Below are 15281 nucleotides of genomic sequence, written 5' to 3'. Positions count from 1 at the left end.
CCTGCTGATTACAGAACCGGCTTTTTTAACAAAATGCGCATGACAATCGCATTTGATTAATCGTGCAGCCCTACTACATACTGCAGTTTATTCTAGCCCAGAACTTGCCACTTAGACAGCAAGAGACCATCTGACCAAAATAAAACATTCAACCACAGTTTTTGTTTTTACGCGTTGTTTAGCACTGGGTTAATCTGAAATAGATCATATAACAATAATAGAGTGGTGTGAAAAATTACAGTAAACACAAAAATTTAACATTCTGCCCATACAGAAGTAGTAAAGATAAAAACAAGTTAAATGTTTTTTTTAAAGATTTGATGCCACCAATCTTGAAAATGTTGACAAAACCTGTGATGATTTAATCGACGAAAGCGTTCACTGTATCAACCCTGCGCCTTGGAAATACAACCGTTTCCATGCAGAGAGATTAAAGAAAAGATATGTGCCCTTGAATTGCATAAAGTTTCACATTAGCTTCAAAGCCTGCAGGTGGAAGAATCAATTTATGTATTATAAAAATCATTCTCAAACATAAAGGTGCGTGTGCAACAGGAATGCATCTCCGAGTGGATTGTTATGGCGGAACGGATTCACACACAAAGAAGAGTAACGCTCCTGGTGTGCAGTGTTGACACATTGTTGGCTTATCTGCAGGATTGCTACCATAAATAAATGTAGAGGTGTTTGACAGCTGATATGCTTAAAATCACATTTGTACTTGTAGGTCAGTGTGTCTATAGTGCCGTCCACCCATTTACACCACGTATCATTCACCTTTCCACATGGTTCAAGCTTTTCTGTAGTCAAGACATCAGCCTGCCACAAATAAGGAGCGACTAAACCAATTGGAGTCAAGATCGCTGACTGCATAGGAAACTAGATCTTGCAACGTAATACTATATTGATTTCTTTTTTTTCCTTGAACACACACTCCCACACACACACCGCAAGCGCCCCGTTAACCAGAGCATGGCGGCTGGCAGAGGCGATGGGGGAAACAGAAAGTAGCCTGTAAACCCTGTTTACTTTGCGGCGAATCTGTAAAGTGGGATAAAAAGCACAAAGAGCAGTCAGTGGTGCATAACACGCAGACATATGGCGGCGAGAGGCGTCCAGCTGTTTCGCTGTCCTGGGGTTACAGTAATGAGCCGGAGGCTTCATTGAGCAGACTGAAGCCTCATCAATCCCTTTTCACGAGTAAGCCTCAACACTTCCAAACGCCATTCCCGCTCACCTAATCTCAGACACGCGCAGGCACAAACCAGCCTCAGACAAGCCTCCAGAGCATCTGCTTTTAGCATCCTTGACATTATATTCTGTGGCTCAACCCTCTGCTCTCCATGGCCTCTCTAGGCGGACCGCAGTTCAACATCAGCTCATGCCAGCTGAATTCCATCAGAAGTCAAGGGTCTCTCCGGTAACCAAACCATTGGATTCCAAGACTATGGCACTTTTTGTGGATAAAGGACCGAATTAAAGTAAATATACAAGGACTTGAGGTGGACAAGACCATTTTGGGGGTGATGTGGTGTACTTAAAGATTAGAAATGGTAAACACAAGGTTGATGGTTCGATACCTGCAAGAAGCAAGCCATGAGGTATCACCATTTTGGAACCACATTGCACCGTTCTATGGTGTGAATAGAACGGTCACATAAACAAATTCTAAATTTCTTCAGAAACAAACCTAATAAATCTAAGATTCCAAGTCTTTGTTCAAATGCACTGAACTGAAATTAAATTGGCCATAGCACGCACTTAATTAGAATCAATTTATCCATTTCTCTTCTCTTGAAGGTCTATAAACCTTCAAATTTTTCTAAACAATATTTCAACAAACTTGCTTTTCCAGTTTGTTGCATAAAAATATTTGAATTTCAATTTACTTTAATTGTACTATTTCCTTACATTCATGTTCAAAATGAGGTTCTATATCCTGTTTGCTAACACCATTCAAATTCAATTTAAATAGGAATCAGAAATAATTCAGGGTGCTTAAAGACTAGCCCTTAATGGTGGTACAATATTTTTTATATATATAAATTAATACTTTTACTCAGCAAGGATTCCAAATTGATCAAAAGTAAAGACATTTATAATGTTACAAAAATTATATAAATGCTGTTCTTTTGAGCTTTCTATTCATCATAGAATCCTGAATGTAAAAATTACCACAGTTTCCACAAAAATATTAACCAGAAAAATGTTTTGATAATAAGAAATAAGAAAAACATTGATAATAATAAGAAGTATTTCTAGAGAACCAAATGAGCATATTAGAATGATTTCATTCCATCATGTGACAATGAAAACTGGATTAATGACTGCTGAAAATTCAGCTCTGCCACCACAGGAATGAAATAAAATTATATTAAAGGGGACATAACACAGTTTCTGCCAATCTCATGTTAATCTTGAGTACCTACAGAGAAGTATTGCATCCTTCACATCTCCGAAGGGTCTTTAGTTTTATCAGATTTATAAAAGACATACAGCTTTACGCTTCTCTCTGAAAACAGTCGAGCTCCTGGAGGCGTGCCGTGGGCGGAGCTAAAGAGTCACAAGCACATAAAGCTTTTGCGTACCGATCGTCTGCAAGCAGTGACATGTGACATCAACATGAACCAAACATGAACAAAAACTTAATTGACTTATATTTAATTTGTTTATAAAACATTTCGGCACCGAAATGCAGAGAACAAACAAACACACTTGCACTACTCCATTGCTGCCCCAGAGAAACAAACTGCATCCTGTTCCCTTAACACCGGGTTCTTTGGGAAGCTGAACAAGGTTATCTTTCCCTCATAACCAAAAACACACTTCTTTGGTGACATTGTTGATTTTGTGGTCTAAACACAAAATTACAATTCCTTCTCGAGCAAGTCCTGTGCAGTGCTGCCGACAACTTACCCAAAGGAAGCACGTTGATGGGCTGCTCTTACTCTCGCTCTGTTTGCTGTGTGTGCACACTCTTCCTAGAGAAGTGCCCATACAAGGAATTCTGCCCTTTATGACGTCATACAGTGTTTTTTGAACATTAAAGCATGTCAACATATTCTGTTACACCAAATACACAAAATAATGATCTTTAAAAAAAGCATCATATGACCCCTTTAATCGCAATACTGCTTTGTCCACGGAGGTTAGGGGAAACAGCTCTAATTCAGCTTTTTTACAGAGACTTATATTTACATTCAGCCTGTGTGCAGTTTCTGTCTGGCCAAAAACGGACCGAATTTGCATGCCCTGCTGTAAATTTTGACCGGTTGATGAAAAACAAGCTTATGTGGATTCTACACATTTAAACAATTAATATAAGTTATCTAGTATTATTTATGGAGCAGATAAAATACATATAATCATTTATTAATCAATTATCATTTTGACATATCTTTGACTTTTCTTTATTTAAAGGCTGAAATGTGAGGTTTACTTTTTTGTTAAAGTTTTTCAAAGCTTTATTTGAACATTTACATTAGATATTTGAACATGCTATTAAACTGTTGTCAGTCAAGTTGTCATTTAAAATCTGAACATCATTGGTAATGTTATTGTTTTAGTGATTATGCAAACAAAAATCATTTTATTTGTTGTTTGTTGATTTTTAAATATAAAACTTGGTTAAGTAATTTGTGTGTCGGTACTTTTTTAACATCTTCTCCAGTACATTTTAACAATACCGTGATAATACTGATAACCGTGATAATTTTGGTCACTATAATCGTGATAAGAAATTTTCATTCCGTTACATCCCTAACAGGGCCAAAACTTTCCGAAACTTATACGAACCCAGAAGGAGTGTCTTTGGCACAGAAATACCCTGTCATACGTCCGACTTGTTTTTTGAAACTTTGGTCATGTTTAGCATGAGAATCCAACTCTTTAACAGTGTAAATAAATCAGAATGCATGAAATAGCATTAGACCTCTCCTTTAAAATCAGTTATTTTAAATTGTAATAATATTACTGTTTCTACTGGTTTTTGATCAAATAAATGCAGCCTTGGTGACCCTAAACAACCCAAAACTTTTGAAAGGTAGTGTATATCTAAAATATAGAATATTTATGAGAATATTGGTTTGCATTTTGAGGTAAAATGGACGATGTCATGGACGATAAACTTTGAAAGTGTGGTAATTACAACTACAAACAGCATGCAAACCACAGCACAAGCAAAACAACAATCCCGGCGTACTTTCCTTGAGATACCCACAGTTAAGCCTCTCCGACATGCACTTCACAGCTGGTGGATACTAAACTCAACTGAGCTCATCTAAAAATCCCATCCACAATCCCACCATCCCCCCCATTCACAGAGAGAAGCATTACAACATTATCTTATTAACCTCGCAAAACTTCTCTCAAACATTCTCAACATGGCCAAGTAATTTACATGCTGGACGTGCCGGGGGTAGCATATGCTTAACGCGCTGGGTGCATTGCCAAAGAAAATGGAGTGGTCATTATCATTCTTAATAGCATTTTGAGTTAAATCGATGTAGTTTTAATTGCAGCTGCAATCTACAAGTGTCCCATGACACAATGAGACTGCTTCTGCTGCTAGAGGACAGTGGAAGGGAACTTAAATCTTGTTTTAGTTGGGGATGGCATGGTGGGGTTGGGGGTTAAAGGCAATTCCTAATATTTACAATGTGTATACACATACACATTTATAAAAAAAAATCTACTTAAAAAGCTATTATTCATATGCACTAAATATGAAACAAGTTATTTTTAAAGTTCTCCAAGTCTATTAATATGTAATAGTTGTACAGCAAATCATAAACAGTTCACCCAAAACAAATATGTCATCATTTACTCAAGGCAGAATGTCACAATTCACTTTCATTTTATGGAAAAAGATGCACTGAATAGTGACAGGCCGCCCAAAATCTCTTTTGAGTTCCAATAAGGAAAAAAATAAAGTCAAAAAGATCTTGATAACTATGAGGGTGAGAAAATATTGACAGAATTCTCAATTTTGAGTGACCAGTCCCTGTAAGAGTTGCAAACGATTCTCTTGTTCTCAACACTTAATCCTGACAGGTACAATTTCTAGTGTCGTTTACTTCTATAAGTGTGAACGCACAGTGTTACAAGTTTTAAGAAGTAGCAAATACACAATACAGGCAACCCATTAATAGTAAGTCTTACATTTTCAGAAGGATGTTATACAAGCACCAATATTCATTATATTATGTTGACGTCATTCATGCGCTGCTGTCACATATTGATCTCAAACTGACCTCTTTGCACAAAGCTACACGTAACTTGTGTGTGTGTGTGTTCTGGCCTTAATGTGGCCCGATGATGCTGCAGCGTAAAACAGTAGAAAAACGATTCCTATAAACACAGATCGGTTTAATGACACGCGATATACTTGTCTTACCCGGAGAGTAAAGCCTGGCGAGCTGTCGGGCCCCGGCATGCTGCGGTCCCCAGCGAGGCACGGTGCTGCGCGCAGCCGCCCCATGTTCATTCCCGTTCGGATCCTCCTCTGCCATAGACCGCTGCCTGATCTCCGTCTCTGACAGTAACGCCGTAGCCATGGCCCCTTATGATGGCCAGTTTTCAGAGAAAATGCATTAATAATGACGTTGTATCGTGCATTTAGTAACTAATACACAGGGGTTTAGGTTTAGCGCTGAATGACACACCTTTCCTAGTTAGCCCAGTGAGGTTCCTAAACTGAAACACACCCGGAACTAAAATACGCACGAACTGCCTGTCTGATACTTCGCTACAAAAACAGACATATTGTAATAATTATTATTTACCTTGTTTCATCTCATGAGCTAAATGGTTGATAAATATTGTTCCCCACAGGGCGTCCGAGCCAGGTCTTTAAACTGCCCGATAGCCTGAATAAAGTGAATATTTTGGAAAACTTTTCTTGTGCTCTCTGGTGTGGAGTGTTCTTAGGGACAGTCGTAAAATGTATGTTTGTGTTGTGACGCGAAACAATCGTTACAATCACTGGCTGTTAATTAATGATTAATATAATTAACAAAACGACATTATATTTTAGATGTTTACAAACGGTTTGTTTGTGTGTGCTTTTATAGGTATTGTCCATTAAATGTTATGATCGTACAAAAATTCGCGGTATTTTATTGATGGTCCCTAACAGCTCATGAGTCTATCATGAGACTTTGACACGCTGATAAGGGAAACAAGCGTCTTGAAGCGAAATTGTTTGAGTACACATGACTACTGTAAGAAACAGATAAGATAATCTTATCTATGTTTGATTATGTGGTACTGCAACACTCACAGACACAATATAATACAAAACAATAATAAAAATTATATCACTGTATATTAATTTTTTTTTTTTTCAGTTTGTTTTGTCGGATAATATAAAAAATAAAAACACTAATATATCATTTATAACGGTATGTCAAAAAATATTAATTGTATACAACACACACATGCTTACATGTAATTGAGAAGATCATTTTTTAACTTGCTAGCTAATGATCTGTTAAGCATTATATAATGTGGTAATGTTGGTGAATTTTCTTAATGAAAGTAATTATAAAGTGTTTTAGAGAAAATCTATCTTGTCATATTGAGAGTACTTGGGATGCTGAGCGTCTGTGTGGGGGTCTGTAAAGCCCTCTGAGGCTGTGAAGATTGGCAATGCCTAGACACACAGATAGATTGATTAACTGATTGGCTAACAGTTCAGTGAAGTACAGTACAACTGAAACACCAGTAGCCTAGTTAAGCACATCTTTCAGTAGTATTGGGTATTTGTGGATGAATCATAAAATCACATTCTAGTTTTCAAGTATTTAGGAGTTACTCAGATGGTGTGCTGAACCCTGGTTCCCAAGCGGACAGGTTCAGAGGCCCGTAGTGTATCGATGCGTTCCGATGGCTGATTTCTGGGAACAGCACCGACCTTCTGTCCGGCTCAAGTTATGAGACTCAGAGGCCGAACCAGCTGCTTAAACACATGGATGCAATTAAAGTAGAAACTGCACTGGTAAAAGAAGAAACACTACTTTAAATAGATGTTTCTGCCCTTATTCAGCGAGTCACAGGCATTAAATCATCTGATGATCAGTGTTGGGGTTTTCCCTACTTACAGCAATCATAACGCTAAATAAACGGGAATTTGCATAATATATAGTTCTGCATTTTATATATATATATATATATATATATATATATATATACATTATGCAAGATAAAATCTTGTGAATCTGATGAATAAATTTGATGCATTATACCAATGACAGTTGCCATTTTCCCATGACTTTCAGATCTGTCATATTTTACAGTTGAATTGAATTTTTGCAGGGTCAGCAGGTCACAGAATCTCACATTATTCTGTCCACTCTGGACAACAGTGTGGCTGATTCTGATTTCTGTATATTTCATGTTTTAATTTTATGTCACAATATTATAAAACACCATATATAATTGGCAAAGACTCGAGTTTTTGATTCAGATCCTCTTGCACTGATTTAAACACTATGAAAGCAGCATGAATCATGATTTGTGATGCAATATGGACTCACTGTTCTCCCCTGCAGATGAATCATAGACTTGAATGTGTATAAAATTCATAAAATTCATTCGTTGTTACCACGTTAACATGTATAATAATATCCACTGCAAATATTTCCATTATTATTTATTGATATCTCTTAATGTAAAAATAAACTAAGCCTGCGTTAAGCATGTGTTCACACCCATCCAAGAGTTTTCATTACGGTCACAATACATTTTTTAAATGCACATTATCTGTGTTTTATGAGCAGCATTACTGTAGCTCACAGATATTTATTGTTAAATAGAAAGCATGACAAGAAGAATAGAGCTCACACGGCATCAGGGGAACGGAGCCACTCTAAGGAGTTCAGCTGCTTCAATACGCTTTATCTGCGCTTTGAAAGAACACTCACTTCAGATGCACGGATTCCCTTTATTCATGATTTATTTATTTGTTTATTTTCAACTGTACTAGTTTATTGCAATCTGGTTAATTCACATTTAAAAAGCAGACATCATCCAGTTGCACTGAAATCAATGATATTCATTTTTACAACATCCATAAGGCCCATGTACTGGAAAATCCAATCAAAACCATTATGTTTTTGATTTTTTTTCTTTATATGTTTTTTTGTCTTTTTACTGTAATTAGAAAAAAGAAAATATATAACAATAATAATAGAAAGGAAAAATATTACGACTGGCAAGCAATCACAGCACAGCACAAGTACCTATTTACTGCAAGAAATAAATGGTACAAATAAATCAACAAATAAAAAGGGCTGAGAATATATGCATTGAAAAAGAACAAAATTGGCACATATGAAGTTTGATACATGACTATATAATTTGACATTTTAATTTAATTTAAAATAAAATGTTATAATTTTTTGTAACAAAAACCTAAATTATAAAGTAATATAAATTGTTTTTATACAATAAAAGTTTATAAAATTACATAATTAATAGTACACAATGTACACTACAGTTTATAACCTGCAATATATACACTTACTGTGTGTGTTTGTGTATACTGTGTATATATTCAAAATGTTTACCAGAGCGAATTGGTTTTAAAATACTGTTGCATTCTTGGTTTTGATGTCAAATGATGCGTAAATGAGAGCAAGTTAAGATTGGAGTGTCTGCATTTGAGACAGAGAAAGAGGAAGTGTGTGTGATTAAGGTACAAATCAATCAACAAATAAAAAAGGGCTGAGAATATATGCATTGAAAAGAACAAAATTGGCACGTATGAAGTTTGATACATGAAGCAACAGAGGACAAGATATGTATTTCTAGAGATTAAAATCAGGCAGAGGGTGTCTTTTCCTTCCAATATTTTTTTTTACATCTTTTGTCCCCAAAAAAATCAAGAAAAACCGAAAAAGCAAACGGGGAGAAAATAAAGAACACACAACCAGGAAGAAGGGATGATAAAAAATACTGCACGTAGAATACCTTTTTCTCTCCATCTCCTTTTTTCCTCTCCTTTTCTTTTTTAATAGCATATCCCATTAATATTCATTCCCCACCGTTCGTAATAGCTGCGCCTGGTGGCGGAATCGTTAGAGTTTTACATGTGAGTAGCAAATGACACTTTGATTGGCTGTGATGTTGAAATGTTCCTCCCCCACCGGGCCTGGGTCGGGGTTCTAGGCTGAACCGGGAGTCCTGCGGGGCCCGGTCTCACTGTGCGTGCTGGCTCAGTGTGTGGTTCTGCAGGGGAACAGAAGAGAACACATGAGGAGAGAAATAATAAGCTACGTGCCCACACCTCCACCCGTCTCCTTCGCTCTCTCCCTCTATCCATCTCTCTTTCCATTTACCCACCAGGCCTGTCCGTCCATCTCAAGGCTAGCAGCCCCACTTTGAGCAGCCACGAGCGAACACCTTCCTTTCTTCCCATTTTCTTTCTTCCCCACACCCTCCCATTAAATAATGTGCACATGTGCACTTGCGATCCCATTCATCCACCCACGTACCCACGTACTTCCGCACCGGGCAGAGAAACACAACATTCGTCCCCCGTTTTATTCTGGAGTTCTCTGTTTCTAATGCAAAAGCACTGATTTGTTTATTCTGGAGTATTTGATTCATGTTTATGAATCTTTTAAATCAGCACAATTCTATGGACTCCTGAGAACAGAACTTACATTTATAATAACATATCAAATGTGTAGAAGAAAAGTAGGAGAGAAAACAGTTTTGTGTCAAATTACACTCTTAAAAAACAAAGGTTCCAAAAGGGTGTTTGCAGGAGCAATGCCGTAGAAGAACCATGTTTCAGTGAACAGTTCTTAAAATAAATTTATTTTTTAGTATAAGGAACATTTTAATAATTTAAAGATGATTTTTTTTTTCCAATATAAAGAACCCTTTTGTTCAATATAAAGGGCCCATGGATGTTAAAGGTTCCTCATGGAACCATAGATGCCAATAAAACACTTGATTTGTACACTTTGAATGTACACTTTGAAAAATTGTAGAAACAATTTTCATTCACAATTTCACAATTAATGACAAAGAAATGGCAAGTAACACGTTGAATTAAACATAAACAGATCAATCAGCCGTTGCGTGAAGGGTTAAACAGGAGCAGATATGCACAGGCTAAATGGTTATTGTGTTGCCATGGTCTCTTGGCAGCCCTGCTTTTCCGCATGCTTTTCCCTGGACCATAAACCCAATTCCCAGAGAAGAGCCGGCAATCATCCCACTTTCCCTCTCAAAGCTCCTTTCCAAGATTAATCTCTCCAAGAGAGATAGGCTGTTTTTATGCCCCGATATAAAAAAAAAATGGAAATGGGGAGACAAATCTGTAGGATTAAGCATGGTTTTTCGTTGATAAATACTCATTCTTCGTTCTCTTATCTTAGTGCACATATTTTGCAAATGATTGCTGGTGAAAGGGGATGGGCAGTTCCATCCGAGGAAGGCCAAACCACTGTGTCTTAAAACCTCGGACCGAATCAATGGCAGCCTGTCAGGGGATGCGTGTCTCGTGTCCTCCTTCTATTTCCATCCCGGCCTCTCTCTCTTTTCCCGCCCCTCCTGCGTGGAACAGAGAGGAGACGCGCACGAGGAGGGCTCTTGAACGAGGAGACGTACCTCTCCGGGAGCCACTGACCCCATTATGAGAGCAAAGCACTTCTCCTTTTGCGTTCTGCTGCCTGTGCTGCCACCCCCCTTCCAGCAGAGGCCAGCCTTGTCTATGTCTCGCTCTGAGCTCTGCCGGAGAGGAGAACGAGACGGAGGTGCACATCGGACAAAACCCACACATATTGCAAATCATTTGTCCTCATCATCAAGCACCTGTTCCACATATTGGAATTACAACAAAACGGAACAGGAAACAGCGACGGCATGGTGAAATAATCCTGGGACTCACATGACAATGAGCAATGAGTCAATACGGCGTACCTGCCCGCATTGTCACACGTGCACATGTCAAGAGCAACTAACGACCCAATTTACCCAAACCTGCCTTAGCTGAGTCCCCAAGAATATGCTGCTGCTCAATCAATTATCAGTTATTCCCCACAAAGCCAATCCCCCTCCAAACTCAATCTTCACCTGCTGCAGAGCCAAATGCAACTCAGCCGTTGTCATAATATACCTGATACCACGACTCAATGTGAGACCAGATTAACATCTGGGTCACCTATCTTTTCATTTACGCTGATGATCATGACAACAAAAACAATAATAATCACAACAATAATAAAAGTAATAATAATCTCATGTAATTTAATCTCAGTTCATTCAGTACTGGCACTGATCAAGTCTTCGTGACTTGTTTTTGACGTCTTAAATTCAGAATAAATGACTACATGTTGTAAAACAGACTGTTTCATTCCTGGTTTCTGATTGGTCAGTACAGAGTTCCAGTTAAAACACAAATACAGTGTCAGACTCTAACTTTAGTCATGTCCTGAAACCATTCTCACTCTCTCACCCTTACTTTCCCGTCTACACTATACTTTCCTATAACAATAAAGGCAAAAAAACCTAAATATGTATAAATCCTCTATCAAATAAATAATGAATAATTAAAAAAAAGAAATAAATAAAATACAATTCTTACAATAAAAATACATAATTATGAATATATGCTCAATAATCAAAGATACTATAATTTTATGATTATGTATTTTATCATTTATTTGTATATTTATATATATTTTCATAAATAAAATATATTTATATTCATTTTTAAATTATAAACTAAAATATCAGGGCTGTGTGGAGCTGTATTGATTTGGAGGTGGAGGGACAGAGAGGCAGTGTTGTTCCCTGGGGTCTAGGGTTACACCAGCACTGCAGTGGCCTGATGGAAACTGCACAGTAGGACTGGAGGGGTGCGGGGAGCCCGACCTAACATACAGTACACAACATCCTTCATACACACGCATAGATCCTTCTCTAAAACAAAAGACATGCGCTCAGACTCCCCAGCGCACACATGCCTATGTACGTACCTCACATAAACACACACACACACACACACACACACGGCACTAGCCTCAATCAACACCCACCTTATTTCATGATCTCTGGCATATACGAGCCACTGTGGTATCATACATCTACTCTGTCTAATCACACACACCCTTATAAACGCAACACACTGTCGCACTTCAGCTGTCCAGATTGCACGCGCACACACACTTACACACCCCAGCACATCTATTTCCATCGCTCCGATATCTCTCTTGAAAGATGGCAGCTGATGTGTGGGCGATCAAACCAGCAACACTTGTTTAAATTAGTTAATCAGTGTGTTGGAACAAACACATTTTCGGGCCGGTCGCAGTTTGTTCTCTTCATCCGAGCGTGTCGTCGGGGGCAGCGCTATTGATTAAGCCACAGGCGATCGATCGCCAGAATGGTATGTGTCTCTGAATCTGATAATGACTCGACATATGACATCAGTGCAATGCAGCTGTAATTGATATATTCTTGAAGGGGGGAAGTTAGAGCGAGAGAGGTGGGGAACACAGACGAAGGCTGTTTAAACAGTCATGGATGAGCTGCGACTGAACGCACCAAAACATGTGCATAGACGCATTCACTGTAATCAGTGTCGTATCAGTTGCCTGCCACTATACTTTTGTACGAGAACTTGAAGAGCTTGCAAACACACTCACGACTTGCTCATGTGTCAAGCACCGTTGTTGCAACAGAAATGCGACAACTTCCTCTTGATTTCAAGTGCAGTTTTAGAAGCTCATTGTAGTTTTATTCGTATACCTGAACGCTGCACCACCATCGCTGCAACACGAGGGCACAGCGTAATGTGCAGGACAGCCTCTTTTCTCTTTCCCCCTTGGCTTGGCGACGGAGCGGGGGGAGGCGGTGCAGTGGGCAGAACAGCCCCTGCGAGCTCAGTCAATATCTACGCTGTCATTGTTTTCCTAAACTGGTTATAAAAGAGAGGCTAAATCCTGCGGAGCTGTGCACTCCTGGGAAATATGGCCCAGTCACATTACTGATGCAGTGACTGCGAGACTGCTGCACTCGCCGAGGGGGGAGAGAGAAGGGGGAAGCGGAGGGGAGATAAAGATAAAGGAAAATCAAATCTACGTTTCCCTACACAGCCTCTTTTCTCACACAGAGCATGCACATACAGCCGGACCGAGCTGCTGTCATGTCTCTTTCAATCAGGGCTGTTCGTGTGTGCAAGCATGTGTGTGCCGCAGGACCCCTGGCTCCGGGCTCCGTGGTGCCCCCTGGGGACGGTGCAGTGTCAGTGAAACTCTAATGTGTTGGCTCGTTCTGCAAGAGCGAACAGAGCAAGAGAGAGAAAAGAGTGTTGCTGGAGAGGGTGGCCGTTCTGTCAGTAAACTGTTTTTCGTAACAGGATTCTTTGGAATTACTGACAATATCCGAGTTGACCTCAGAACAGCGGAAAGCGGCAGCTCCCCAGCAAATCGCACACGAAAACACATGAGCTATATAATTCAGAACAAAAATTATATGACATGTTTATATCATAATAATGTCTTTATTTCAAATACATTACTAGAAACAAGTTACATATTTTAACTATTTGTTTGGTATATATATAATTGATACATTTTTATACATATATTTTGAATTTAAATTTTAATTATTTACATTTATTTTATTATTTATTATTTTATTATAACACTACATATAAATAAATTCTTGACTATTAATGGTTGCATTTTTCATTAATGGTTTATTTTTAGTTTAAATCTTTTATATCATTATTATAAAATAAAATATTTATAAAATCAAAAAGTAATAAGATTATTCAGATAAGTCTTGTATCAGTGCAATATATATTATTCATCTATATATTATAATAGAGAAAAACTGAAGAGGAAGAGAAAGAGCCACTCTGCACTACACACTGTATTACTGTATCTAGATATTCACTCACACACACACAAATGAACAGACAGTGTGTCTCTGCGCTATCGGTTTTATAAAGTGCTCTCTGCCGAGTCTGTCTGCTGTCTGTATGGCTAAACACAGACACGGAGAGGAAATACTGAAGCTGATAGAAAAAGAGATGAGAAGGGGATTTAAAGAGAGAGGGATCATGAATAAGAAAGACAGAAAGAGAGAGCGTAAAGTTGTCAAAAAGAGAGAGCGTGAATGAGTACGAGAGAAAGAGAGAGAGGTGGTGGGGGGGGTTAGAGAGTGCAGCTTTGCTCTTAGGACGCTAGTCTGTCCCTCTCTGCCCCGTTTTTAACACAAAATGAAAAATCACCTTTGCCGCCTGGTGCACTTTAGAGTAGCTTATTTTTAGACCCGCTTGACAGTCTTCCAATGGCCGGAGACTAGCAGATGGGCTGTCTTAAAGCTTCATATGCTCCCAAGCTCTCACCTCCCAGAGACAGGAAACTCACTTGGGAGTGTGCTACAAATAAATGCCCCCCCTGCTCTGCCCTGCCCCTGGATTCCCTCATCCCTCCCCTCTTCCCACCTACTCACACCCTTCTCCACCCAGATAGTGCCTGTCCCTGAATTTAGCACCTTCCATGCAACTACGTTCTGCTGTACTGAAGTGCACTACACCCACGTCACTGTCCAAATGCTCTCCTCTTTCTAGCCTGACCAGGACTGGAGGCATATGTGTGAATCTGAATGAAATGTAAACATAAATATGCTTATGATAGATGACCTACAAATTAGCTCCCACTAAGCCAAGGTGTACTATTACTAATAAATACTAAATTTAGTAAAAATACTAAAAATAATACATTTATTTTATTATTATTTTATTTACTTGAAGGACGCAAACCAAAAAAAAAAAAAAAGATAAATAAAGAGAGCTTCACATTATGTAATGTTAATATTATAAAAAATAACAGCGATTCATTTGATTATATAAACCGTGTTGGAAGCCATTACAGGTGCATCTCAATAAATTAGAATGTCGTGGAAAAGTTCATTTATTTCAGTAATTCAACTCAAATTGTGAAACTCGTGTATTAAATAAATTCAATGCACACAGACTGAAGTAGTTTAAGTCTTTGGTTCTTTTAATTGTGATGATTTTGGCTCACATTTAACAAAAACCCACCAATCCACTATCTCAACAAATTAGAATATGGTGACATGCCAATCAGCTAATCAACTCAAAACACCTGCAAAGGTTTCCTGAGCCTTCAAAATGGTCTCTCAGTTTGGTTCACTAGGCTACACAATCATGGGGAAGACTGCTGATCTGACAGTTGTCCAGAAGACAATCATTGACACCCTTCACAAGGAGGGTAAGCCACAAACATTCATTGCCA

At 38.5% G+C, this 15281-nt stretch overlaps 2 protein-coding genes across 2 annotated transcripts in view; both read right to left on the bottom strand.

Moving 5' to 3' along the window:
• LOC107672277 (transmembrane protein 189-like) overlaps window positions 1–5931 on the bottom strand; it is a 30322-nt gene extending 24391 nt beyond the window's left edge. Inside the window, exons 1-2 of the mRNA XM_016465409.1 lie at window positions 5784–5931; window positions 5396–5560 (exon numbers count right to left, since the gene is read on the bottom strand). Coding sequence (XP_016320895.1) covers window positions 5396–5560; window positions 5784–5793 — 175 coding nt within the window. The 5' untranslated portion in view covers window positions 5794–5931. The remainder of the gene's footprint in view (window positions 1–5395; window positions 5561–5783) is intronic.
• Window positions 5932–8788: 2857 nt separating this feature from the next.
• The window catches only part of LOC107672235 (zinc finger protein 423-like), a 184293-nt gene continuing 177800 nt past the window's right edge, over window positions 8789–15281 (bottom strand). The window contains exon 9 of the mRNA XM_016465329.1: window positions 8789–9228. Coding sequence (XP_016320815.1) covers window positions 9199–9228 — 30 coding nt within the window. The 3' untranslated portion in view covers window positions 8789–9198. The remainder of the gene's footprint in view (window positions 9229–15281) is intronic.

The sequence above is a fragment of the Sinocyclocheilus anshuiensis genome, unplaced genomic scaffold (assembly GCF_001515605.1).
Source record: "Sinocyclocheilus anshuiensis isolate Anshui unplaced genomic scaffold, SAMN03320099.WGS_v1.1 scaffold997, whole genome shotgun sequence".
In the NCBI taxonomy this organism is placed as follows: Eukaryota; Metazoa; Chordata; class Actinopteri; order Cypriniformes; family Cyprinidae; genus Sinocyclocheilus; species Sinocyclocheilus anshuiensis.
Note: the sequence above shows the minus strand (reverse complement) of the source record. Positions and strands in the feature narration are given on the sequence as shown.